We start from the raw sequence: 23,015 nt of genomic DNA, 5'->3' as shown, positions 1-23,015 counted from the left end.
AAAAGGGGAAGAAAGAGAAGGATCAAGCTGTTACAGGATAAGGTGTTAAATCAGGACTGCGTTCCAAGAAAAAGCAGTGGGAGATCAGGAGGAGTGTCTACCCTGCACAGGGTGGTGCCATGCAGAGATACCAGAGTAAGCATTACAGAAACAACTTCGGATCCTCTGTACTTCAAGAACTACAAAAGCCTTGTGATTTAACCGGTGCAGTGCCTGGCTTAAATAAATCATCCAGTTCCTCCCCTCACTTAGGGCCTCACTGGGCATCTTTACATCAGGCTGCAATGTGGTTTATAGCCCTACTCAGGAAGGAATTTCAGATGGGGGGGTGGAAAGTGAGGTCACTGAAGAGGCAAAGGGAAATTGGAAAAGTCAGGAAGGAACTGGAGGAACTGAAAGTGAAGAGTGGTCAAGTAACAGCAGTGTTAAAGAGTTCATGTTAAAGAATGATAAAATGAAGGAAAAACGCTTCCTTTCAGTGCCCGGGTTTCTATGACAAGCAGTGTAGAGTAGAGCAATTTTAGTCAGATGGATCTCAGATAACAGATCTAGGAAAAGAGCTGATATCCAATGCAAGCGAGGAGTCTTCAGTCAGCTGGTGTTCTTGCACAACGTTCCAGGTTGTTAGAGAGCTGGAAAAATATTTGAACATACATAAACACACACACAGAGTGTTTTGTTTGGTCACTCTGAGAGTCAGCATTGCTCCTGGGAGCCCTGTTTATCAGGCAGTATTCCTGCAGCCGGGAGCACGCTGCTGATGTAACTGTGACACCCCTAGAAGCCAAGCACTGATTTTCAAGCCTCGATAAGCCAAGAGAGATCACTGAGGAAACTTAATCCATATTCATCCTTTGTTACAGGATTTCTGCCTGGCCTGTGTCCCCTCAGGGCCAAGCTGGTGGCTGGAGCTGACTGGTGGGAATGGGGGCAAGTGTCAGGGTGCACTTGGAGCCACTGGCCATTGCCCCAAAAGGCTTTTTTCCTTCAAAACACCCCAATCCTGACCGCCGCTGAAAAACCAAGAGTAGCTATTGAAAAAAATAATAGAAAAAAATGGGATACATCCCCATGCCAAGGTCAGGGATAATATTCATAGAATCATAGAATGGTTGGGGCTGAAAGAGACCTTAAAGATCATCTAGTTCCAACCCCCTTGACGTGGGCAGGGACACTTTTCACTAGACCAGGTTGCTCAGAGCCCTATCCAAGCTGTCCTTGAACACCTCCAAGGATGGGGCATGCACAACTTCTCTGGGCAACCAGTTCCAGCGCCTCACCACCCTCACAGTAAAGTATTTTTTCCTAACATCTGATCTAAACCTGCTCACTTTCAGTTTGAAGCCATCCCCCTTTGTTCTGTCACTACATGCCCTTGCAAACAGCCCCTCTCCGAGGCGTTTCAGCGGCCGAAGCCGGAGAGTGCGAAGGGACAGACCGCGGCATCATCAGCCCCGCACGGGCGGCAGCTGCGTGCGGGGGGCGGCGGGCACGGAGGGCAGGGCAGGGCAGGGCACGGCGGGGCCGGCCCCGGTGGGCTCATAAGGCCGCCCCGCCGCATCCCTGGGCCCCGGCATCCTGCGGGGCTCCCGTGAGGCATCGCCCCCGTTCCCCTCCTCCTTTCCCAGCCCCGTTTCCCGTGGCGAGGCGCCGCCTCAGGGGAAGTGACGCCGGCGCCAGGCGAGGTTATATAAAGGGTAGGGCGGCAGCGGGCGGAAGCGAGCGGGGCCGAGCGGGCGGCGGGCGGGGGGTGGCGAGCTCTGGGAGCGGGGCGGCTGCCGCAGCCCCCCGGTTATCCGGCCCGGCCATGGATTTCCGCAATATTCTCGTGATGGCCTCGGAGCAGCAGGGGCTGAACGCGGTGCCGGTGAGCTGCGGGGCGGCCGCGGCTGGCGGGGGCAGCGCGGGCCCGGGGCGCGGTGGCGGTGGCAGCCCGTGGGGCGGCGGCGGGTCCCGCACCGCCCGGTCCCGCCGGGATGCGGGTCCCCTGCCCGCCTCCGCCCCCGCGGGGGCAGAGCTGGTGTCGGGCCCGGCCGGGCCTGTCGCCTCGCCGGCCGGGGGCTCTCACTCGTGGGGGGCTGGAGAAGTCCGTGTGCGGGGAGGGGGCGAGCGGGGCCCCTTCAGTCAACAGGTCCCGGCACGGCCGGGCTCGGAGGGGGCAGCCGGGGCTGGCGCCTGCTGGCCGCTGGAAGTGCCGAGATGCCGAGAGCGAAGCGCTGCGGCGGGGGAAGCCTGTGGCTAAAAGTCGGATAAGTCCTTTTGTTTGCTCTGGAAGCAGAACTCTGCCACGTCTCAAGTGCGGGTCGGAGACAAAGTGACAAGTTTCGGGTGGATGTGCTGCGTTGTGTGACGTCTTTCTTTAGGAAGAAATTTTTTACAGAGAGAGTAATCAGGTATTGGAATGGGCTGCCCAGGGAGGTGGTGGATTCACCGTCCCTGGAAGGTTTTTAAGATGAGACTGGATATGGCACTTAGTGCCATGGTCTAGTAACCGCGGTGGTGTTGGATCAAGAGTTGGACTTGATGATCTCTGAGGTCTTTTCCAACCCGGTTGATTCTATCCATTGCGAAGGAATAACCTGTAACAGCACTGTGGGGAATGATTGGCAGAGGGCATTTGGTATATTGCTAATATTCTGAGGTCTGTACTTCAGCAGTTTGCATTCTAGTTCACGATATCAGTAATATGTGGATTCTGTGTGAAATAACCCACTTACATGGCTGGATGAAATCTGGCAGTAGGAAGGGCCCGTGGCCTTTTCATATACTAATATCCTGGGTTTTATTCCTCTGGCAGGACCCAAATTATAAGTCATGCATGCTTATTTGGATTAAAAATATTTTCTCTTTGGTAGCCACCAGCTAGGGAAACACTTTTCCTGTTTGTTCTTTAAGAGTGCCAGAGTTCTATGTTTCTATGATTAGCTCATTTAAACCAGTGTAAATGAGAGGGTTGTTGTTTTTAGCATAAACAGTGGGAAAAGGAGAAAAAATTATACTCATTAGTTCTGACACCACTAAAATGGAGACACTGTAGAATTCAGAGTATCTCAGTCTATCTGTATCACTAGTAGAACTTTAGTAATGCTTGCTAATATTGTGGCCAGTTGATAATATGTACCAACCATATGGTAGATATGTGTAGTTAATCAGATTCCATTGTGTCTTTAAAATCTTATAAAATATACTTTTTTAAGTTTAGGCACATTTAATTTGTCTCTGACTCTACTTAGACATCTGGTTTGTAACATAAATGTTAAAATATCAAATATAGAAATACTCTAAGATATTTCAATGCCTATTTTATTAGTCTTAAAACGAGCTGTTCCACTAAATTGTCACTGGGTTATTGTAATTCTTACTTCAGATGTTTAAAGCTTCTCATTACATTCTTAGTTTTCTCATGCAGCTTTGATGTACTGTGCCACTATTTTTTTTGCCACAATACTTATAACTCATGATGATGAATTGATAAAATATCTGCCATGTTCTCCATTGTGGATGTGGTTGTGGAGGGACGCAGTCCTACTTGTTGTGCAATGAATGAGAGTTTAGTTACTGTTTTTAGAAAAGGCAGCATTAGGATTTGCTAATTCCTAATTAACTCATGTAGTGAGAGTGCAGTTGAATCCATAGCTGAAGCAGTTTGTTTAGCACATTAGTGGTGCAGGTTTTAACTCTAAAGTTGGCCCTAGCCTTTGAGCAAAAGCAGAGCTGTACTTGGTATAGCTTGAGGTTATCTGCAGCTGCTTGGCTTTAAAAGAGAGCTTACGGAGGTTTTACGATCTTTGGACATCCAAGTAACTCCACTATATTAAAGCTAATATATTAAATGTATTTGTATAAGAAGGATATAATGAATTTAAAATATTTTTGTTAAAAACACCATCTAGGCTAATTACAAAACTTACTGGTATGTAAAGTAACTAGGTTTCCAGAAATGTTAGTTCCTGCATTAATGAGCATATCCCCTGAATTTCCCTCTGAGAAGTTTATTTTAAACTTTACAGTGCACTGAATTAAATATTCCATGTCCGTTGTAATGAAAAGTAGTGACATGCACAAGTAATAAATATTAAAAGTGTATATATGCATTATACAAGTGGTATGTGGTTCAAAGTGGAAACTATATAAAAACTCTAAGAAACAATATGACCTTGTATTGTAAAGGGGGACCTGGATAAAGCAGATATTACGTCATGTCCCTGTAAAAACAAATCTGCTTGTTCATCTTCCTATGGAAATCCAGATTCAAAAGGAACATTGCTGAAATCAGCCTTTTAGTGCCCTATTAGTTGCATCAGATTGTGTTTCTAAATAAAACAGCACATATATGAACTAGAGTCTAAGCTATTAATGATGTATTGCTAATAATCTTCATAGCAGTTGCTGAGTAGAGCCTCAGCTTTTATCACCTAATATTCCATAGGGACTTTGCTGTTGTATCTTGTTACATGTGTTCATATTAGCAGTTCATTAGATTTTCAACATGATCTTGCTTTGACTAGACATGATAAAAGCTATGAGATTTCGTGTTGATTTTAGTAAGATTTAAATACTTTGTCATTCTTTTTGGTGAAATTGATATACTGTTATATGCCACAAATTTTAAATGACATTATGGATGTGGTGAAGCACTTCCAGATATTTTTAGCATACGTATTCTTTAAAATACAGAATTTTATTGCAGTTTAAAAACAAACAAACAAAACAAAAACAAACAAACAAAACACACACAAAACCCCCCCAAAACAAAACAAAAAAAAATAAGCGTAGTTGAAATCTTTTATTTCACCTTGTGTTGTCATTAATAATTTAGTAGTAGTTATCTCAAATTGCTCCCAATTCCTTTTAACTGAGTACAAATCTTTGGTGTTCAGAATTGACACATCAAATCTGATACAGAATATCATTTAACTACAAAGAGGTGACCCAAAACGGGAACGTCTTGTCATCCACGTCAGCACTTACTGAGGTCTCAGTTTTAGTCAGACTGATACCTAGTGTCACAAAACAGCCCCCAGTGAAGCTGAGAGATACAGGTGGCTATGAGAAACAAAGTATTTGTGAAGTGAAACACTAGCAGAATCCCAGAGTTTGTTCAGAGGACCTTGGGCTAGAGAGCCTGACCGTCAAATTCTACTCTACAAACTATTGAACGCTTGCCCATAGGCAAGAGAAGCCCTGCAAGAGAAATAGTGGGGAATGGCTGTGAAGTACAGGCTGTCGTAGGATCGGACTCCTATTGATCAATGTGTGTGCATTTATTATGTGCCTAAACCTTGCCTCAAAACAGGGCCTGAAATGCTTTGGATTATATCGGCTTCCACATGTGAACTGCAAGATACGCAGTGTGAAATGTTGGCAGGGGTGAGGAGGGCTTTTACTCTCAAATTGACTGACCTGATAGTTAAGTTTCAGACTGTCACGATTTAAATGCTTGCAAACACTGACTAGAATGTGTAAAGCTTTCAACTTTTTCTATTTCTGGTCTCTTTTTTTTGCAAAAGCAGATGAGAGTGGGGACTAACATACGACTACAGAAAGGAAGGCATAAAGTATCTGTTTAATTTTTTTTTTCTGTGTGAAGCAACATTTAATAGAAGAAATTTCTGCCTTTTTTCCAGCTAATGGTTCAGCTTGGATATTGTGGCAGCACTTGCAAAAATCTTAAATTATTTTTGCTTTTTTAGGAATAAAATGTATGACCCAGTTAAATTTGGTTTGGGAGAGGAGAGCAGTGTGAGCTGATAGTTAAAATACTCTTATCAGAAAAGCCTTTCTCTTGGTAGGAATTGTTGGAAGATGAAGGGGAACAAATTTAAGCATGCTCATTATCTACCATTTAGTTTGTCATTACTAGATATTTAAAGCAGTAGTTGAGAAATCATTGTGTGCACATGTTCTAAGACTGCAGAGGGAGTTGCTGGGAACCCAGTGGTGAGACTGTAGCAGAGGCCTTGGAAATACCAGTCCAGGATGATAGCAGAGGCCCCTGGGCGGTTAACACCAGTGGCCACTTACAGTTTGGAAAGTGGCCTTTTGAGGAACTGGTATTAGGGCATTGTGAAAGGAGTGACACAAACAAGGATGTATATGGTGAATGAACCATTGCTGATGTTACCAGAAAGTTATACCCTGCGGAATATTTAGGGGGAAGCTCAGACTTCCCGTTGCAGAAGGCTACATGTCTTGGTGAATGGTAAGGAAGAAGAGGAAAAGTGTTGTAATATCACACAACATGCTAGTGAAAAAGAAGCACACAAAAAAATCCCCAGCCTGTGAGAGCCTCTGCAAGTTGCCCATACTGAATAGCACAAGTAGAATTGTCTTTACATTGTGTGTGCAAGCCCACAGCAATAATTATTTGCACAGATGCTCTACTTGAGAACCAGGTTTGGCAGAATTGATCAGTCCTATCTTGCTACCTGTGTAGATGCTGATCACTGTTAAAGGCAATACTGTTTCTTCTGTCTGGGGCTGGTATTTGGTTTAGGCCTTTTGGGGCTTCACTTGGATGCCACAAAGTTTACAATTATTTTATAAATTCTGTTCTACAGTCCAAGATTTGGCACTTGAATGCTGACATGGAAGTAGCTGCAACTGTATCAGGGTCATGTGCTGTGTTTTGAAGGAAGTCAGTGACTTCAGAGCAAATAATCCATGTTTACAACTTGAATAGTGCAGTGTTCTGGGAACAGCTTGACCTGCTCTCTCCTAAAGGCATTTCTATTACTCTGTTGATTTAACCAACCTAGCAATAGTTATAAAAAGCCAGAGTAGTGCTGCTGCTTCTTAGATGATAAAGTGACATGCCCTGGCCTATTCTGTCTGGTTTACCTGGAATCTGGTGCATGTTCGTGCAAACACTTCATCAGTGTTTGTGGAACATGTTCATGGTTCAGTGTTTTTAAAAAGACTACTTAAGCAGGTTATTTTATTTCTAAATGAAGTAATGATTCACTGTACAGAAAATGGGTATTAATTTATGAATTGTTTAGCTGTGTGGCCAGTTGCTAGTCAATACCAAGAAATGCTAGTGATAGGAAGACTTAAATCTGAATTTTGCACGATGTGCCATATTAGTGGCAGTCAGAAAACAGCTTGTCTGTCAAGCTGCTTTACAAACCTGCTCCTGGATACGACTGTTGGTCATAGTACAGCAAAACAAAGCCTGAAAACTGCTTCCCCATCACTTTAATTCTTTATAAGGTTTTCTAACAGAATAGATCAATCTACATTTGTCCCTGCTGTTTAGCAGTTTTCAAAGGTGCTCCTTAGGCATAAAAGTCTTTCAGAATCACACAATCATTTAGGTTGGAAAAGACCCTTAAGATAGAGTCCAGCTGTATCCTCAGTCTTGAAAATTCTCAGTTTTTAAAAATTCTGTAGAAATTGAATAATTAAACCAAGCTTTGCCAAATTAGGTTATCAATGGCAAAACATGACATATTTGACTTCGTAAGAGAATTAGTAAATGATTATATAATATAAATTATTATTATTATTATTATTATACTAAGAGGAGTATAATATTATATATCATTATACTACAGTGAGTATACTACGAAACACTGAAAATTGTTTCTAAGGTTCTAATTTGCTTCAACCTTTTTCTGAAAGGATTTTGACTAATAATGCGTGGATTTCTCTCTCTCTTCCAATTCAGGTGCAGTAAGCCAGATTAGTTGGGGACACTGAGTCATGGGCCACATCTGAGCAAAAACTGAGAGGCAATACTGCATCACAGTTCAGGTTTCCTGAACAGTCAGATCTTGGAATGCTTTTGGTGGAAACAACAAAGTCAGTTCTCAGATTATAAACTTCCTTACACAGAGTTGAAGCTCAGTAAATGAGCGTGACTGTAGTAGGTCTTCAGCGTGATGAGGCAACATTGCAGGTTTTACTACTGCAATGTGTGTGGATGGTGCATCTTTGTAATTCTGTTCTAGTCATTTCAGAAATTTCTTGAGGCTACTACAAGTAGCTGGTATTGTAGCTGCCTTTCTTGGAGTCAATTTTGGCTGCACTTTGGGGATGAGCCTCTGTACCTTGCTTCTTAGTGCGTGTATATTCAAGATAATGTATGGATTTATATGTTAGTAATTAAAGTAATCCAAGGATCTATTAATATGCTGCAGACCAATTAATCAGAAATTTGAATGAAGGCTTCAGTTGGGTGATATTGGAATTTTTAGAGAGTTATGCCACTAGCCTGCCTGATTATTGCTTCTAAAAAATTTGATGTAGGTTTCTTTGCCAGATATTATAATTTAATTATCTTATTTAAGTTCTGTAAGGCTACATGAGGATAGGATGATCATGTGCATAAATATATGGAAATGCTGACTTGTGTGGCTCTTCAGTGATACTATTTTTTCCACAGTTCTTTCTTTTGGTGAAGATCCTAATGTCTCATGTGGGAGATCTTGGTTTAGATTTTAATCTATTGTCTTACTACTAAAATAAAAAAACCCTCCCAAACCTCAGTTTTGGGTTTGGGTTTCTTTTGTTCCTAAATGCACTTTGCTTTTCAGCTGCTTCTGGGTTTAACTGGTTTCTATTGTATTTATATTTGGAACTGTCTCTGTCTTATTGCTTTGGGTTTTTTTCTGTAGTCTGTGGGAAGAAGTTCAAAAAAGTCTTTGGGGTTTTTTTTCCATTTTAAGCAGAGTCTGGTACATTTGTGAAAGGCAATGTTTGAACAGGCGTAGCACATTGGGGCAAGTGTTTGTTGTAATAGATCCCAGTAAGAAAAGCACTTGGTCTCTTAAGATATTGATTAAAATTTATCGGATTTAACAGGAGAAACAAAAAAGGGGGTAGCGTAGATAACTTTGCATTTGTTCAGTTGCGGGAATCCCAAGTTGAACAGCACTGGACAGACATCTAGGCATGGCAAGCTGTGAAATCCTGTCCATGGTGTGAATGACCAACATTGTAGTCTTCAGAGCTTTTGCAGGATGTCCTTGGCAGTAAATGGCACAATTTATTGTTTCCTCTGCCAAGGAAAAGGATGTTATATGAAAACATGCTGCTTCACTTCAAGATATGATATAAAATCATAGAATAGGATCAGCTAACGGTAATCTAGTCCAACAATCCTGTAATGAGCAGGAACATCTTTAAATAGATCAGGTTGCTCAGACCTCTGTCCAACCTGAACTTCAATGTTTTCAGGGAAACATCTGCATCTGATGCATCTGCAGCCTCTCTGGACAACCTGTGCCAGTGTTTCACCACTCTCATCATATACAATTTTTTACCTATATCTAGTTTGAATCTACTCTCTTTTAGTTTTAAACCATTACCCCGTCCTATTGCTGATGGCTCTGCTAAAAAGTCTGTCCCCGTATTTCTTATACACCCCCTTTCAGTACTGAAAGGCTGCAATAAGATCTCTCTGGAGCCTTCTCTTCACCTGGCAAATTACACCACATGCAAGTGCTGTAATTGCCAGGTGGGGGCTGTGTGTTCTGTCACAATTAGTGCTGAGGTCACACACTGATCTCAAGTGATAAGTGGAGTGCAGGCCTGCACCCATTCAGGTCACCTGGTATGTGGATCAGTAATTCCTTGATACACAACAGTCACTGTGAGCAGGAACTAAAATCAGTACTGCTGGTTTTACATCAACCTACTGGTGAAGTCCGTTCCAACTTTTGGAATAATTAGATTTTTAGAGTCAATTTCTTTATTTTCACTGAATTAGATAACCTGAAACTGAAATGAGTGTCCACAAGAAATCTGAAAATGGAGCTGTAAGCCTGCAGTCTGGAATTGAACTGACTCTGGCAGCTTGAGCTGTAGTTTGCTTTTGGTTCCTGCTTGGTCAAAGACTAAGGCTGAACTGAAATAGTTTTATTCCATTACATTCCTTGTTAGTCCAGTGCATTTCACTCATTGAGATAAAATAATAATTTGACAGTTCAGTAAGTTCAGTGGGATTTAACAAAGCTTTAACAGTGGTTTGACAAGGTTCTATGAGTTTGATGCAAGGTTCATCTTAATAATTACTCAATGGAAGAAACACACAAAGGAAAATAGAGTGCAAATTGAGCTGGAATGAGTCTCAGACTGGCAACGCAAAGAGTGAGGAGCATCCTCCTGTTGAATTACAGGGTTCAGAGCTGACTCCTTTGCTTTCTAAACTCCCTTTGGAGCCTAGGTGTGGCTGGATCCAATTGTAGTCTCAGACTTGGTTAACAGTTTGTGTCTAGTGAAATTATCCATACAGTGTTTATAATAATATGGAATTAATGGATTATTGATGTTTCCTCATACTACTTCAGCATGCTCTCAGTCACCTACTGAGGAGCTGTCACGGGTAAGGGATCCCTCTCCCTTGGGTGAGGAAGGGTCTCTTAGTTTCAGGTAAGGAATCTCTAACCTTGAAAGGCATCCCTGCTCAGGAGGTGTCACCTGCCTTGCAGTTCAGCTGCAGTTCAGGCAGAGCTCAAATTGGGGCCCCTCCTGATGGTAATATTTATATAGTGAGGTAGTTGGCTGCTGGTCAACAGTATAGACAAGATAGATGTCTTCATTTTAGTGCTTGTGTCTTGTTCAATACTTTGGTTATCTTGCTCTTCCGGGTTTTGAAACCGCCTTTCAAAATATGTTTCAAGATACCTCTAGTCCCTTGTATGTGAGCCAGGGACTTTCTAGCTTGCAGGTTTTCCCCAGTGACTTGAGGCCTGTTGTTCCTTAGTCAGCCTGAAACAAAGTACATCTAGGAGTTGAGTGTATCCAACAAGTCTCAGTTTCAGTGGGAATTTGTTGTTTGCATATTCTGGACCATCTCTATGCTTAAAGTCAAATACATAACTATTATGCAACTCCTCGGTTTCAAAAACTGATTTTTACATTTCTTACAACTCTTATGACCTATTTCTTTGTTCTTTGCAGAAAAGGTACAGTTTAGCCGTTGGTCCTCCCAAAAAAGTTCCAAAAGTCAAGGGTGTAGAGTCTGCAGCAGTGCAAGCATTTCTCAGACGGCAAGAAGAAGAAAAAAGAAAAAAAGGTAAAAGTCCAAAATATTTCCTGTAGTAGACTTTCGTTTACTCTTTGAGATTTGCCACCTTATTCAAAGCTCTTGTAAATATGGCTACATGTCTGTTTCTGGAATTTGTGCACAGAAATTCCTGGAGCTTAGGGAAAGCCAGGACTAAGTAGTCTTACTTAGAACTACTGAGAAGTAGTTAAGGTAAGAGCAAAAAGCCATCTGGACTTTTGGTAACTTAAGTTTGAAAAGCTTTATCTCTGTGAAAAATGGAAAGAGTTGCTGTTGTTGTGTGTTAACTTAGTGTATCAATACAGTCTGAATTTTAAATTTGATTGAGCCACAGTTTTTTCACTGTATTATATTTCCTTTAAATAGTCTATAGAATGAACTAATATTGCATTGCTTCTGATGTTTTATTAAATCTGACTGGATAGCCCAGGGTATTCTTCCTCTCCTGGGCCAGTCATGAGTCTGCTCCTTATTCCTGCTGTCAGGTGCACCCAGAAGCAAGACTGAGCATGAATTCCATATAGGAATGCTTGCATCCTCATGCTGTACAGTCACAACCCTTGACAATGGAATAATATAGACAGGGAATGTTACCTTTACAAGCACCCAAACAATGAGTAGCCCAGTCCATTTTCTAGGCGTTTATGGTTTTCCCGAATCTTTCTGATATTTAGCCCCCACACCCTTGGTCTCTCCAGTATTTGGTGTTCAGATCTCTTACCTATTCACCAGCTAGTTCAGCCTGAATTTTGTCAGTGGATCACACACAGACATGAGACAGCATACTCATGCAGAAAATAGCTAAAAACTGTTCAGTAAGAGTATAAGACAGACTGAGGAGATAGTCTCTTATCAGACATGTGTAGTGACCAGATGCTTGCTTATCTGTGGTTGACTGCTTCTGTATCAACTCTGCTTCCTTCTACACACACACTTGTCCTATTTCCCTATTCTTATCCCCCCAGTACTCTTTTATTCCCTCCTCTTCCTCATCTTCCCTTAAACATCTGATAGTAAATTCTGTACAGTCTCAAAATTCTCTTGCTCAGTCTCAGAACTCCCTCTACTACCCAGAGATCCCATAACTCCTTCTGTACCTTCTCACACAGTGCTTCTCTGTAGTTTTGATGGCATTCTGGAGAGCTGCTTCCCTTGAATGGCCTTAGTGAGTTTTGCCATAACAGCATTTGTTTTAATTGCTTGCCTTTGTTGGAGTAGCTTATACAGGTGGGTTAGCCTGCCCTGTTGGCAGACCTCTGGTCATTTTCTGTTCTATTTTGGATACCTGTGAGCCAGATATCCTTAAATTACTGTCTTAAATGGTTTATCAGTTTAGAAGAAATTGAAGTAAAAAGTAGTGCTTTTGCCTAACTTTCTCCTGGTTTTCGTACAGCACTGGAAGAAAGAAGAAAGAAAGAGCAACTCTTGGCAAGGCGTATTGAACTGAAACATGACAGAAAGGCAAGAGCTATGGCCTCACGAACAAAGGATAATTTTTATGGCTATAATGGCATTCCTGTTGAAGAGAAGCCTAAAAAGAGGAGGACAAGTGAGAATGTTGCTCAGGCCCCAGAGGCTGAGTATGCAACAGAAGATGAAACTGAGCAACTCGAGTACAGTCAGACTGAATCTGAACATGAGCAAGAAGAATATGAAGAGAAACCATCCAAAGTTGCAGTGAAACCAAAGGCACCTCCCAAAAGTGCACCAGCACCTCTGAACTTTACAGAGCTCCTGAGGCTTGCTGAAAAGAAACAATATGAACCAGTGGAAATAAAACCAGTAAAAAAGGTAGAAGAGAGACCCAGAACAGCAGAAGAATTGAGAGAGAGGGAGTATTTGGGACGCAAAAACAAAAGAGTAGAAATGCATAAGAAAAATGAGAAGGAGATTAAGACTACAGGGATATCCAGCTCTTCAAAAAAAATGTCTTCTCAAAAAACATCTGTAAATGCAAAACTTAATAAAAGCTCAGTAGATAAACATTCCACATCAAAAACCAATGTGTCACTTTCTATGGGTGGTATTGATAAGAAATCCAAAGCACCAGCATTGACTGAAAAACACTCACGGTCATCATCTTCCTCCAGATTTGATCAAATGGAAAAAAACCCACAAAATGGCTCCTTAAAAAGCTCTACTGGTAGCAGTCATAGTAAATTACCTGTCAATGGTATTAGGAAGTCTGGCTCAAGTTCTCATGTGCCACCCTCAAAACCCATGGCCAATGGGGCTCAAAGGCTGCCATCTGCTAAAGAATCCAGCCTGAAAAAGCCTGCCCATGCAAAACCAGGAAATACTTCTGCCCTTCAGCATGGAGTCAACTCCAATGCAAAACGATCAGGCAGCAGCTTAGGAAAAGGAGGACCTGGGCATCCTGGAGGTGGTTCAGGTGCAGGACCTGGGCGATCAAGCAGCAATTCTGGCATGGGACCTGGAAGGCCAGGAAGTGGTTTAAGCTCAGGACCTGGGCGACTGGGCAGCGGCTCAGCCACAGGACCTGGAAGGCCAGGCAGCAGCTCAAGCACAGGACCTGGGCGACTGGAAGGTGGCTCAGGCGTGGGGCCCGGAAGGCCGACTGGCAGCTCAAGCACAGGACCTGGGCGACCAGGCAGCAGCTCAGGCATGGGACTTAAACGACCAGGCAGCAGCTTGGGCACTGGACCAGGAAGGCCAGGCAGCAGCACAAATGTGGGACCTGGGCGACCAGGCAACAGCTTGGGAACAGGACCAGGAAGGCCAGGAATCAGTCCAAGCACAGGAGCCAAGCGACCAGGCAGCAGCTTGGGAGCAGGACCAGGAAGGCCAGGCATTAGCACAAGCGCAGGACCTGGGCGACCAGGCAGTGGCTCAGGTGCAACTGTAAAACCGAAGTGTACTGTCGTGTCAGAGACCATTTCTTCTAAAAACCTAGTCACAAGACCTAGCAATGGACAGATGAATGGAATGAGACCTTTTCAAGGGCATAGACCTGTGCTTCATCCACAAGGTATACATTTGTAGAGCAGATTTTTTTTTTCACTGTTGTGGTTTAACCTCAGAGAGCATCTAAGTACCATGCAGCTGCTCACTCGCCCTGTCCCCCAGTGGGGGCAAAACTGGAAAAAAGGGTAAAACTTGCATAAGAACAGTTTAATAACTGAAATAAAATTATATGTAATAATATTGACAACAGTAATAATTGTAATGAAAGGGGAGTAAAATGCAGAAGAAACGCATGCACAGTACAAATGATGTTCCATGGTGTGGAATATCCCTTTGGCTGGTTCAGGTCAGCTGTCCTGGCCGTGCTCCCTCCTGACTTCTTGTGCACCTGCTCACTGGCAGAGCATGGGAAACTGAAGAGTCCTTGATTGAGAAAAAGCACTATTAAGCAGCTACTAAATCATCAGTGTGCTATTAACCTTTCTCATTCAAGACAAAGCACTGTACTGCTACCAAGGAAGAAAATTAACTCTATCCCAGCCAAAATAAGGACATTCACTTATTTGTTTTGTATGTTTTATGCATGTCTGAGTTGAGGTCACTAAGAGACTTTTGATTATTTATAGATGCAGTTAGGGAGACTTGGACAAAATACCACATTTGCTTTTTAAAGATTGCTTTTAACAGTAGAATGTTTTTCTGCTTTGCAACTTTTTATTTTTGCCTATGCTCATAACTCTTGAAATGCAGGTGGTGTGAAGTATTACATGAAAGAAAACTAAGCAACTTGTGATGGATGTTGGTATATGAATGCTGTTAGAAGGAAAAGAATTCACTTCTAGCATCACTTAATAATACTTAGTCTATAATATTTCACAGTGTCATAAATAACAGATGCTTGAAGGGGTACATGAGAAATCAGTCAGGCTCTCTGTGGTTTTACAACTCAGTGTTTTGGCAAGTTCATCTTATCAGTAACAAGCAGTTCTAAAAATTTATTTCTGGTCAGGAACAAGCAGAGTGGAGTATAGTGAATACATGCCTAGAAAACCCTGAACAAAGAAGATATCTGCTGGGTGGTTTCCTCAGGATGCTGTTGGTGATACTGATATGTAATCCTCTCTAGCACAACTTAGAGGAAGTATTTCCTTTTACTGAGTTTCTGAGAATTGCTAGTTAACTTGAGGCAGAAGTTTTCTACCTTGAAGCCCAAAGCTGTAAAATGGCTGTGCCCAAGGTATAGCAAGGAGAAGTCCTGTTAAATTAATGTAATGTTCATGTTATTAATGATTTTTTTTTTTCTGCTCTCCTGTCATTTAGGTCTTGGAAGACCACCAATTAGTTACAAGAGGCAAATAGAAGATGATGATGATGATGAATATGACTCTGAAATGGATGACTTCATTGAAGATGAAGGGGAACCCCAAGAAGAAATATCAAAACATATTCGGGAAATATTTGGCTATGACCGGAAAAGGTAAGAAAAATGACCATTCTAAGATACTGCAGAACAAGCAGTAGAACAATGGAAATTAATGTAGTTCTACAAATAAAAATGTTTTAGAAATAGGGGAAGTGCAGGTATCCAGAAATTGTATTGCATTGAAGAAACTTAACAAGCATTACTGCTGCATATTGCAGAAGATACCTTGAATTTTCACACTGCCTCCAATGCTCTTCTAGGGAGCAATAAAATTTGACTAGGACATCACTGGAAAACAGCACTGCTTCATTGTCTCACCTGGATAATTCATAGCAACTCTTTATTATTGGATGTTAAAATGCCTTCTGTAGCAGTCTGCAATACTTGAGAATTCTTTAGATGTAAGTGCCCAAGTAGGAACTGCTAAATGCAGTAGTGTCACCTGCTCTATGAGAGGATCTAACTTGGTATGCCTAGGAACTGCTGGAAAGTGAAGCTTTTAGCTGGCTTGTTTAAGTACTTCCCTCTCGTGTAAGAAAACAAGCATTTTCAAGGCTTGTGACTTACGTTCTTTTAAACCTTAAAATCTGTAGGCAAGTGATTGTTCTTTCTGAGAAGGGACGTGAATTCATTAACTGTACACTGTGATGTTTTTTAGTGTTCTGAAAACTAATATTTAACTTCCAGGTACAAAGATGAAAGTGACTATGCCTTACGTTATATGGAGAGCAGCTGGAGAGAGCAACAGAAAGAAGAAGCTAGGAGGTATGCATGGATTTCAACTTGGATAAAATTTGGGAAGTTTATTGCTTAATATTTTCATATTGGTTTTGACCATTGGTTTTGGCCTCTGGGCCTGCACAACTCTTATGTTATAAACTGGTTTGTTTTTTAATGGCTTGTGGGATAAGATTTGTGAAAGTTATAAGAGTTTTTTATAGATATTGGAATCCACGGAGGCACCAAATTCTTTTGTTCTACTGAAAGTTTTATATTGTTGTTCAGAAGGTGCCTTGAGCATTAGAAACTTGCATCTTTGTGAAGTTAGTGTTCTTTTTCTTCCTTACTCCTGAGGAATAGCTGCAGCTCATGCAAACCTATAGTCTGTTAAATGGAGTTAGGGGAAATAACTGGAATTTTAAGTGATACTGTTAACCAAATTTTCTGTTGAAAACCCAGAGTGAGTTTTTGCAGAGTTGAATTCCTGACTCACTTTCAACTACACATGCAGCATAAAGGCAGTGGAGATAAGAAACTTTAGTTAAGCTCAGTTTTACCCCTTTCCATGCTCAACTGTTTTTCACTGAGTGCTTGGTTAAAAGCATTGTGCCTTTTGAAATGAGGAACTTCTAACCAAGCAAGTCCACTTAAATTATAGTTGTTCTAAGCAAAATTGAAAAAATCATTCATTAAGCCATAGATTTTATCACATAGATCCTTGTTGTGTTTCTGTCCTTAATTTGGCTGACTGCAGTTTCCTGAATTCAGGGAGGTGGGTAGAACATGCTGTATTATCAGTATCTCTTCCGTGGGCCTGTTCATCAGAGTCAGGTGGACTGAGGGTGGAGCTTGTAGCTACCTGGATATGGTGCCTCAAGCCAGGGAGTTGCAACAAAATCTTTTACTTCTCTGCTGTTTGACAAATCCATTCACTTCCTTGCCAGTGTAAAAAGTTTAGGTGGCTCTTAGAAACTGATGAGCATCAGTCCTGCCATGACTTGTATGATGATATATTGGCAAGGATTGATGATGTTTTTCAGCAGCTGCTTTTTGGGAGGAAAAAGACCCTATGTATCTTTTTTTTTTTTTTTACACAATCTCTGTTTTTTAACAGAAGTTTTAAATATTTTTTCCCCTCATAATATTTGATTCTAATCTAATGATAAAATCTTGATTTTTGTAAAGCTGTATTCTTCTAAAATTATTGTTCAAATCAGTACTTTTAGGATTGCTTTTCTTGAAGGAGGGGTGAAAGTAAAACTTCATGTGTCTTGAGTAGCAGTGTAAAGGATTTAATCTTATTTGGCAGCTTGAGACTCGGTGTTCAGGAAGACCTCGAGGAACTGAGACGGGAAGAAGAAGAATTGAAACGCAAGAGACAGTCCAAGAAGCTGAGGACACGTTAACTGGCTTACGGTGTTGACTTTGTTCATGTTTCTGCTACCCTCTGCCTCCGTACATCTCTTACTCTATTTCAGTTTCCATTTGCTTGTTAGAGGGCAAAAGAATATTTAAAGGGATTAAAGTACTGAAAAGCAAGGCTTTAGTTTGACCTAAATAAGATATTTATTTTTAATACTTGCCAGGGTTGTTTTTTTATGAAGACATTAATGCACTAATGCATATTAAATGGAATAAAATTAATAGATGTTTCCATTGATTAAACCAGTTCAAAATGCCAGCAGAAATATTGACTAGCTATGCACTGACATGGAACTGTGTGGGCCACGTACCAGTAAACCAATTTTGCATTCATTTGAAAGAAAGGAATAGTGTTCTTGTTCCCTGATATTTCTTGAGAATTAGAGAAATTGCTTTATATCCTACTTGGTGTCCCAACATGAGCCTCAAGGTATTGAAATGTCATCTTCTGTACAGCAGCGGCTTGGGTGTAAATTCAGCCAAAGTTTGTTTAAGGCAATAAAGTGCTGCATATCTTCTGATTTGAGGACCCATAAAAATAATTTGAACCTCTTTATTTCTAAATAGAAAAGGGCACGTCATTTGCAAACTGTACAGTTATGTGTATGGCCAAAAGATTGTTGGCTTTTGCCGTGTCTGGAATTGCAATGGTAGTCTAATTCAGTATGAGAAACACACACCATGAAAACAGGAATTCTTAGTGTTTGTATGTAACTTGTGCTTTTGGGCTTGAGGCATATGCTTGGAAATTCTTTTCCTGCCCTGTAGATATTCACATTTGTTTAACAGCTTCTGCTGCTTTTACAAATGATGTTTTTTCTTACATTAAACATACAATGTGTTAAATTATTTAAAATGTGAAGCAGTCGCTATCTAATTATCTTCAATGTTTAGAAAGCACATCAGAATTAAATTTGGTTAGAATGCATTTGCAGCTCTTCGATATTAACAACTTCATGTTAATACTTGTGATTGATTTCATCAAGCCAAAAACCTATATTATGCATAGCAGGAGAGTTCAGTTACTTACCTTAATGCCCATATTTGCACATTATTTCTAACTATGCACTTAAAAGACTGTTTGTTTCAGTAACTGAATTTGTTTACAATCAGCACAGGGTTTGTGTAAGTCTGCAGGACTGAGAGTCTGAAGCTCAAATCTGGTGTTGCATCTACTTTGATCTCTCCAAGCTGCCCTTCAAAGTTCACCAGTGTCACTACTCAGCTTTGCCTCAAGCCTCAGAACTCCATTGATAGTATCTATCTTCAGCTGTTTCAGGCCATTATGCTTTAATGCTAGAAATACTTGGAAAAGTACAGAAAGGGCTTTGGGTGTTGTTTGGGGGGTTAAAAAAGGAAAACTTACATTGTGGAAAAATGACAAAGGAACCTTTCCTATTGGGCCTATTCTTAACAGTGCTGCTTCTAGGAAGCAGTTCAGATAGCAACCTGTAAAGAACAGTCTTGGAAGCTGCTCAAGTTTAAACATCTGACTCTTAATGTAAGAAAAAACAGATTTGCCTTTTTAAGATGTGTTCTGTCAATGGCATAAGATTTTACTGCCTCAGTAAAACATTGATGTGAGTAAGCTAATGGTGTAGATTCTATAAACTAATTCAGTATTAGCTGACACAGAGCCCCGATGAAGATACCATTGTTGCTCCTCTGTAGTTTTAACTTTATTAACTAACAAAAACTGTTTCTCACTTGAGACCATGCAAGATAGTGTAACCTCACTGTCTAGAAGTGTGTTGTGTTCTCTGCTGCATTGGGACCATCTAAAATTTCCTATTGGAAATTTCCTGGTTTCTAGAATTACCCACTCAAGACAATGAACATTGGGACCATGACTAAGTTCTGGGTTTTTACTTCTTAATTCTTTTCAGCTGGAAAAGACTCTAGGTCTTCAACCCAGACAGCTATATCTGTGAGCAACTTCCTGCCTGGTTGGGAAAAAAAAATCTCTTATGAAGCAAAAGAAATATATTAATTTGAAGTTGGTTCAGTTGGGAATGAAATCTGCATTTCAGACAAATATAGGCTAAATAAAACCTGATTATTTCACCACTTTCTGATTATTTAAGCACGCAAGATCAGTTAAACTTCTTAATCTGTAAAGCACTTTGTCATTTAGATGGTGACTGGAATGTACTCTGCTAGCCTCCCTAAGACACTGTATAACTGTCTCTTCACACAGTGAACATTGCTTAAATTTTGTCTATTTCATATGAAAAATTATTCAAGGACACATTTGTAATTTTATGATCAAGAAGTACTTTCTCGTAATTGGCATGGGATGCTAATAGGTTTCATATTTTGTACAGATGTTTGGCTTTTAATGTGCTTGCGTTTGTTGCATATTTGTAAATCAGCTAGGAAGGAACTAAACTTGTTTTTTAATTCCTGACCTTGTATCCAAAAACATGTTTACTGTTTGCCAGATTAATAGTATTCATCTAGTAACAGTATTTCAGTACTTGTCCGAAGTGCATCTGAATTTGAAGTTAAGAAAAACTGGAAGAATGCTTTTATTGGTTTATTGGGATCAGATGTTCAGCTAATGGTTTAATTGTATTTAAGGAAATTCTGGTTTGGTTTTTAGATTTTTAATTCACTGTTTGACAATGTGCCTTTTTTACTAAATTGTGTCAAAAAAAGTATTGAATGTAGGAATATAAAAAGGTTGGTTGGTTTCTGCTATCTCAGATTCTATATCCTTAAACTTGAGAGTGTGAAATGACATACGTTTCATAAAACCCTTCCAGGTCTGGCTTTGATTGCACAATTAAGGTAGCTACTTCTTTACTGCTAATGCTAAATCAAATGAAGGGCACTTTCTACTGATGACTACTTTTTGAAAATGTCTTGTATTTACACTTGAGCTGTATTTCACTTTACAGCAACGTCTTTTGGAGGCCAGGGTTTTGCATATCACAGGAAGCCTTAGTGTGCAACTCTGTGCTGTGCTTTAAAATAAAAATCTTTCAAGAAGTATATGAGATCTCTATTGAAATCTGGATTTATTTTTGTGTAAAGCCCAAAATATTGTCCGGGAAAACTAATTTTCTATTTTTTTTTTTTGCATTTTGTAACATGATCTAGTAGCTGATGCATATTTCTAGATATAGCATATTTCTGGAGACCAAAACATGTCAAAGAAAATAAATATATGGAGAGACTGGTGTTTAAATTGTGATGAATGTACTTCTATTTATTTTGGTGAGTGGGTGTGATGCAATATTAAAGTGTTAGTGTGTAAATAAGGGTGCTTCTAGTGTTAGCCAATGATTTGTTCCTTTGGGGATATCGTGTGCACAATGTCTTTTTACACAATGTGACAAATCAGGTTAAAAACTGGTACATAGCTTAACTGCTTTCTGGTGCTGTCAAAGAAGTGTATACTTTTGCACACACCAAATGCATATAAGTTTTGCAGAGTATGTATACAATAAATTACAGGCATTAAACATTTTGCTGCTATTTCTCATTGGTTTACTTTATGGGAGATTTATCAGAATTACTTTCTGTTCACCTAGAATTGTTCTCATGCAGCCAGCAAGAATGTATGAAAAATTAATGGAAGCACTTAAGCCTTCAGAAAAGATCTGAAAGTTACTGGTGTCTCTTGCAGTTTAGACTGTGACATAATATGTATTTGGAAGTACACGTATTTTAGAATGATCATATACACAAATGTGCCCATTGCCTTTAATCTTTTCCATCCTGCAGTTTAATAAGCAGCATCCTTCTTGGTTTCTCTTACTCCCATGGAAGGAATGTGAACTGCCTTGGAGGCTATCTCCTCTGGAAAGGTTTTCTGCTTTGACAGGGGGAAGTAAATGCAGTGACTGTTCTGATCAGCTGGTGCCATGACCCACTTCCAAATGGATGAAAGGATACACGTCAGTGAGCCCACCCGCCTTTTCTTTGAACAGCAACATTTGCACAGTCCTGTGCATAAAAAAAAAAAAATTAGTCATATTACAGATCAGTATTTAATGTGTCCTTGTTTTGAAAGCATGAAATCTTACCTTCTTTGGAATTACCTTGTATGGAATTCCCTTGAGATTTTTAATGCATCTTAATAGCTGTAATCAGTCATTATCAGCCATTATTTCAAAGCAAATGTGTTCTGTTCAGATGGAGGGTGATTCTACATTGAGTTACTATCTTAATCCAGCCAGTAAAGCTACTTCTCTGGAAGCAAAAAAAAATATTTTACTCAGGTTTAGAAAAAGTAATTACAGGTTTTCCTTGTTTGAGGACAGCTTTTAGTTGCAATTTACTTGAAATAACATCTTAGTTCCACAAGACAGAACTACAGTTGAATCATCCCGTAGATAGACTTTTCTTACCCCTAGAAATGTATATGGAAACACTTATTCATGAGCCTGGTAATCCAAAAAGCCTTTGACATATCATGCTTAATGTACCCTGTGGAATTAAATTAAGGACAGAAGACATTCCTGAAGTAATGAAGCATGTTGCCGGTTTAGTCCTAACTTCTCTGTCCACAACTGATAGTTTTGTTTTTCCACACCACCTGGTGCTTAATTTGCGTTGCGGTTTTTTTGTTTGGTTTTTTTGTTTAGTTTGGGTTTTTTGGTTCAGTTCTTCATGGGAGTCCTGGGTTTTGCTTATATACTTTTCCCTGCATGAGCAAATTCATAGAATTTTTGTATGCTGGATGCAACTTCTGCCCAGTTTCTCAACATTCCTCTGTTGATGCCATCTCTCATACTGTGTATGTGAAAGTTGATGGCAATCAACAATTTAAAGAGAATCAAGAGCTTCAGTAGGTTTTTTTTTATCTTGTTGAAGGAATGGGCCTGATTATGACTGGAAAAAACACTTGAGTATAGTGGTCCAGGTTTTGTAGTGTATTGGAATAACTGTAAGAGCATACCTGAGTGCAAAAGCATGTTTGGGTGCCTTACATGTACTTCTCAATGTATTTAACTTCTCTTGTGGACTTTCTCAGGAGAGGTAACTAGCTTCCTTGGATGATAGAGCTAAGGATATATGATGTTTGTTGTTTGTCTGTCCTCAACTCCCTATCACAATGATTCAATAATTCTCCATGGCAGCTTCTTCCAGCTCCTGTGTTGTGTGAGTGCTTTGTGGTCCCTCAACACATTCGGTATGGCATGAGGTTTGTCCAAAGAAGTGGTGTATATGGAAGAGCACTACACCTGTCGATTAACCTGCTGCTCTTCAGTTGATGAAGAACACTGTTTATGGTTATTTTTGGACAGGAGGGGCACTAGTCTGAGTCAATCCACTTCATCTGGTTCATGATATATACAAGATGTACAGGAAGTCTGTTTCTGAGACCTCTGCAGTGGTGTCAACTGTCCCTGGAAATGATGCGCAGACAGGCACATCACAGAAGGTGACTCTTCAGAGTTCATGCAGAGTGACATGCTGCTGTTACCACCCTCTTCCCTCAGCCGAAGTGAGTGAGCCAGCAAACCCTTTATTAGCCTGGCTTCTGTTTGCCAGCTGTGCCTACAA

At 40.5% G+C, this 23,015-nt stretch overlaps 1 protein-coding gene across 1 annotated transcript; it reads left to right on the top strand.

Moving 5' to 3' along the window:
* The first annotated feature begins 1,726 nt into the window (after positions 1–1,726).
* On the top strand, positions 1,727–20,973 carry SPTY2D1 (SPT2 chromatin protein domain containing 1). Its single transcript, XM_027701737.1, has 6 exons — positions 1,727–1,867; positions 10,906–11,020; positions 12,405–14,000; positions 15,257–15,413; positions 16,047–16,124; positions 17,389–20,973. Exons 1-6 carry the CDS (start codon positions 1,808–1,810, stop codon positions 17,483–17,485), a joined length of 2,103 nt encoding a protein of 700 aa, XP_027557538.1. The 5' UTR covers positions 1,727–1,807; the 3' UTR covers positions 17,486–20,973.
* The last annotated feature ends 2,042 nt before the right edge of the window (positions 20,974–23,015 follow it).

The sequence above is a fragment of the Neopelma chrysocephalum genome, unplaced genomic scaffold, assembly GCF_003984885.1.
Source record: "Neopelma chrysocephalum unplaced genomic scaffold, ASM398488v2 Primary Assembly neopelma1_24, whole genome shotgun sequence".
Taxonomy (NCBI): domain Eukaryota; kingdom Metazoa; phylum Chordata; class Aves; order Passeriformes; family Pipridae; genus Neopelma; species Neopelma chrysocephalum.
Note: the sequence above shows the minus strand (reverse complement) of the source record. Positions and strands in the feature narration are given on the sequence as shown.